The sequence below is a fragment of the Stegodyphus dumicola genome, chromosome 8, assembly GCF_044657685.1.
Source record: "Stegodyphus dumicola isolate Sdum_Otavi_A_Nest chromosome 8, ASM4465768v1".
Classification (NCBI taxonomy): Eukaryota; Metazoa; Arthropoda; class Arachnida; order Araneae; family Eresidae; genus Stegodyphus; species Stegodyphus dumicola.
The window spans coordinates 8,396,944-8,401,643 of record NC_140775.1 but is presented as its reverse complement, the minus strand read 5'-3'; the positions used below and the strand labels follow the sequence as shown (position 1 = coordinate 8,401,643).

The 4,700-nt window shown below is 33.7% G+C and overlaps 1 protein-coding gene across 1 annotated transcript; it reads left to right on the top strand.

The window, feature by feature from the left end:
• Positions 1-1,656: 1,656 nt before the first annotated feature.
• Positions 1,657-3,682, top strand: LOC146995636 (speckle-type POZ protein-like). The gene has a single exon (XM_085821554.1). It carries the CDS (start codon positions 1,723-1,725, stop codon positions 3,376-3,378), a length of 1,656 nt encoding a protein of 551 aa, XP_085677680.1. The 5' UTR covers positions 1,657-1,722; the 3' UTR covers positions 3,379-3,682.
• Positions 3,683-4,700: the final 1,018 nt, after the last annotated feature.

Genomic DNA, 4,700 nt, shown 5'->3' with positions numbered 1-4,700 from the left:
AAGACCGTCCTTTTTATGAATGTAATTAGCATTTAATTCTTTGAATTTTTCTTGAAAGAGTTATTTATAGCATAAAATGCAAGTATGTTTATCTTTACTATCAAATTTTCTAACATATGAGGAATTTTTAATTAATTTCCCTGTTTTAACAAAACTGAGATATCCAGTTTTTATTAGTGAAGGGAGTAAAGAGAGATAACTATGAATATTTGTTTTATGAAAATTTGTGTAGCTGATGTGATGGTAGCGGCATGGATTTTTACAAAATATTCTGCTCTTAATCTTTATTTTACTATTAAGGAAATATACAAAAAAAAAATTTACATCCATAAATATATTGAATTTCCCCCCCTTTTGTGGATTTTATATTATTTTGGAATTGATTCAGATTACATAAATAGATTCCATTTTTATTAAAATTACAGAAATAAAGATTGGATGTGATATCTCAATGATATTTTTAATTACATAAACAGAGTATAATTGTTTTTAAATTATTGAAGATATCCTTTTTTACTGCCTGTGAAAATACTGCACTATAAAAATTATAATGTAAATCATGCTACCAACTCACGTTTATCAATTTTACTTAGGCTTATTATAAGAGAAAATTGTAATTTTCGGCAAAGGTAAACTTTACGATTATAGTGACGAGAAAGAGATAGACTATTTCGATCATGTGACCTTCCGAAACTGATTTCGCTTCAAGTTCCAAAACTGATTTCGGTGAATTTCATCAGTGTTGTGCGCGAAATCCATATACTCTTTTTTATCGTTCTTTCAAATTTCGTAATTGCTCTAATATAGTTTATATATTGGTTCCCTACAGTTTTATGTTTAGCTGCATGTGGTAAAGAATATCGTTCTTTTTATTTTTATTTATTTATTTATTTATTTATTTATTTTTTACATTTTAATGCAATGAACTAAAACTGTATATTAAAAAAAAACCGTATTGTATTTTAACATCTTTATTTATAAAATGAAGAAAAGTAATATTAAAAGAAAATTCTTGACCATTGAAAATAGAAAAATTTCATTCATTTTTTTACTAATCGACATAGCATTGCTATGCAGCCATAGTTATTTTTAAAGTTTATTATAGATTTTAAGTAGGAATCAGAATCTTTTGATACATATTACTTTGGAAAACCCGAATTCTTGCTTCTATAGTCTATATAACTTTGGTCTGAGTGCCCTTTCCTCGTAGTGTACTGTGATACTGATTTTATCCCGTTGCGTAATAAAACAAGCTTTTAGACAGGGATCCAGCTAATCCTCAACCAGGTTCATCCGCCTCCCGTTATTTGGGAACTGAATGTGAAATAAGATGAATGAAACCAGCTGTTAGAAAAAATGAGACATGAGAACCTGTAAGCACTGAAAATGTTATTCACCGATTCTTGAAATTTTATTTAAGAAAATAGGAAAATATATTTGTTTAATATTATAAGATAAGATTGTTAAATAATTAAACTCAAAAATAATTCTATCACCCAGTCTTTTCTCCCCTTCATTGTTTGACACGCTTTTCTTTTATCAAGTATCAGGCGCAAATTAACACGTGCAGCGATAACAGCGCTTTTTGAAAACCTTTGCAGAGAATGGCGGAAGTGACGCAGAGAATAAATATCTCGTTTCTTTTTGTTCGACGCTGCTGGTAGAAGCTTAAGTGGCAGAGCTGAGAATCGCTAAACTCATTCTGAAATAAAAGGCGGCGCAATGGGGAACTTCAATAGTGCGATGGAGAATGAAAGTAACAAATTTACGTTCACCTGGATTATCGAAAACTTTAGTATGTGCCACCATATAAAGGGACAGTTTCTTTCCAGCCCGTTGTTCGTTTTGACATTCTTACCTGGCGTAAACTGGCATTTCAGATTGTATCCGCAAGGTGATACTGATGAAGGATACTCCGCCATTTCACTCGTGAGAGACGATAACGCTTCAGCAAAATGCAGTGTACACTGCAGCTTTCATGGCCTCAACAGAAAATTAATTTTTAATCTTACTAAAGAAACAGGTGTTTCTGCAGATGAGCAAAAGTGTGGATATACGCAACGCGTTGACAGGAATTCTCTTTTGTCATTCCTGATTGATGACACTTTGACAATAAAATGCACATTGAAACCAGTCTGTGATATACACGAATGCGTGATTGATTTTCCATATCCTTACAAAAATGCACCTTTAACAGATGTGGTCTTATGTGCCGGTGATACATCGTTCAAAGTGCATAAAGCTATTTTATGGGCAAGATGGCCCAAGTTGGTTACTATACTTGACAAAACACAGACTTGCGAGCTGGTCTTGGATATGAGATCGGATATCTTGGAGGCCATCATCAAATATGTTTACACCGGGGCAGTAAATTTCAGTGATTCTGAATTCCTAGGGAAACTGTACGCCTCTGCCGTGAGGTATGATCTTCCAACATTAAATTGCCTACCTGTTGTGTCTCAGAAAGTACGCACCCGCATCAAGGCAGAAAGAGTAACATTTGAGTGGCCAATAGTGGATTTCAGTCGCCGGATGACCGATCCAGCTGTACATAACCATAATTTCACTGTCCATACTCTGCCATCTTGCAGCTGGAATATAACGCTTCGGATGTACCAAGATGTGGTAGATGCAAGCGAAAATGTCTTGGAGACTTCCATCTGCAAAATATGTGACGATAAATCGACACCGATTTTTGTGAAAAGCAAAATATCTCTTCCCGATTCTGAGCCAGTTACTAACCAGTACTTGTTCCTGAGAAATGAAACTTGGACATGTACACGTTCTTTTCAAACCATTTTTGCATATCCAGGAAGTTCAAAATTCAAGTGTGAGTTTACATTCGGGGATTGTAGTTATTCGTCAGACATTATGGCATCGTCTTGTGCTTTTACAGCTTCTAACAATGGCTATTACTTTCGCGCCGACTTTAGAAACCTTTGCCAATCTGGAAAGTATTCAGATGTTAAGATTATCGCCGGTTCTAGAACATTCCCCTCACACAAATTTATTCTGTGCTCCAGATCTTCTGTGTTTTCTGCGATGTTCGATGTCGAAATGAGAGAATCAAAAACTAACGTGATTGTGATTTCTGACGTGGAACCCGATATCATTGCAGAAATGCTTCTGTTTATGTATTCCGGAAGCTTGGACATACGTCTGGAGGAAACTCTTGTGAAACTGTACTCGGCGGCTGACAAATACGACATTTCTGACCTGAAAAGAAAGTGTTCATCGTTTTTAAAAGCCAACCTTAACGCACAAAATGTCTGCGGTATTCTTCAACTAGCCCATATGCACTCTGATGATGATTTATATGAATGCGCTTCAGCCTTGTTAACTGCCCGTGCGGATGACATATTCACAAACGCTGAATGAAAACTGATTCCCCAAGCAGGCTGAGGGGCAAACGTTTAGGAAATCAAGGTGGTTGGTAACATTCCTACAAAATGATTTATATATTATTTGACAGTAAGTTTGGAGTTTTGCATTTCCGAGCTGTGGTTGCTCGTAATAATCCGAAAGATAAATTTTATGTAAAATTGTTTACATTTTAAGTCACATGTGAAATTGTAAGTGCCTGGTCAGACTTGAAATGATATATAAAACGCATGGATTCATTTCAGTAAAATTAATCATTCAGTTATTCAGAAATAAAAACAACATTAATTTATTTTTACAATCATTCTGTGTTTTTGATTTATAATTTCTTTAAATATAATAGTGTTTTGCAAAAATCTCAGAAAGTTTCTAAAAGTATATATTTGCCTTCCTAATTTTCTATTTTATTTTTTATTCTATAATTTAAATTTAGTAACCTTTATGTATAGGTCTTTTGAGGTGTCATAATTCAGTTTAGAGATTTAAAAAATTTTTAATCTAATTTTTAAAATATTTTTTAATCTAAGTTATAATTTTTTCATTAAGTTATAGTATTATACGATGTTTTTCAGAAGTGTATGAAATATTTTTAAAATTCATGACAACTGAACCGATATCGAATTTCATTGTTCTGAAATCGATGCAAAATTTTTGTACGAAATAAAGAAAGTACTGTAATCGCGAAAATTCCGATTATTATATTCAACGGAAATATTCATTTGGATGGTTCCCGAATCCATTTTACTCTTTCTTTGGCGTGACATGTGCATAAACGAACAGTATAAAGTAGCTTTTGGTAACAGATGGCATGAGTCATTCTTCAAAACAGGGCATCTCCTCTAGGTCATGTGATGCTATTTTCGCCAAAATGTAAACATTCTTTTTTACAGGTCATGTGTGGACTTGACAACTACTCTCTTCTTGCATGCTACGCCGATGATACGAAGATAGCCATCAAGTCTATCAATGCTAATCATGCAATTGACAAAATGCAAGATTTTCTTTACACTGTAGAGGACTGGTGCACCAATTGGAGAGTTAAAATTAATGCCAGTAAGTCTCAACTTTTAATTCTTCGCAAAACGCACCAAGTTTAAAGAACTTTCCCGTTTTCAAGAGCCTGTTTCATTATTTACAAAAGCCAAATACTTAGGAGTGATTCTTAACCATAATCTCACTTGGACCAACCATATTAAGAATGTTAAAACTAAAGCCATCGGAAATATGTGCATATTTCTTCCAGTAATTGGAAAATTTTCTAACCTGAACCCAAGAACCAAAAGATATATTTATACTACTTGTATTCGACCTATTCTTTG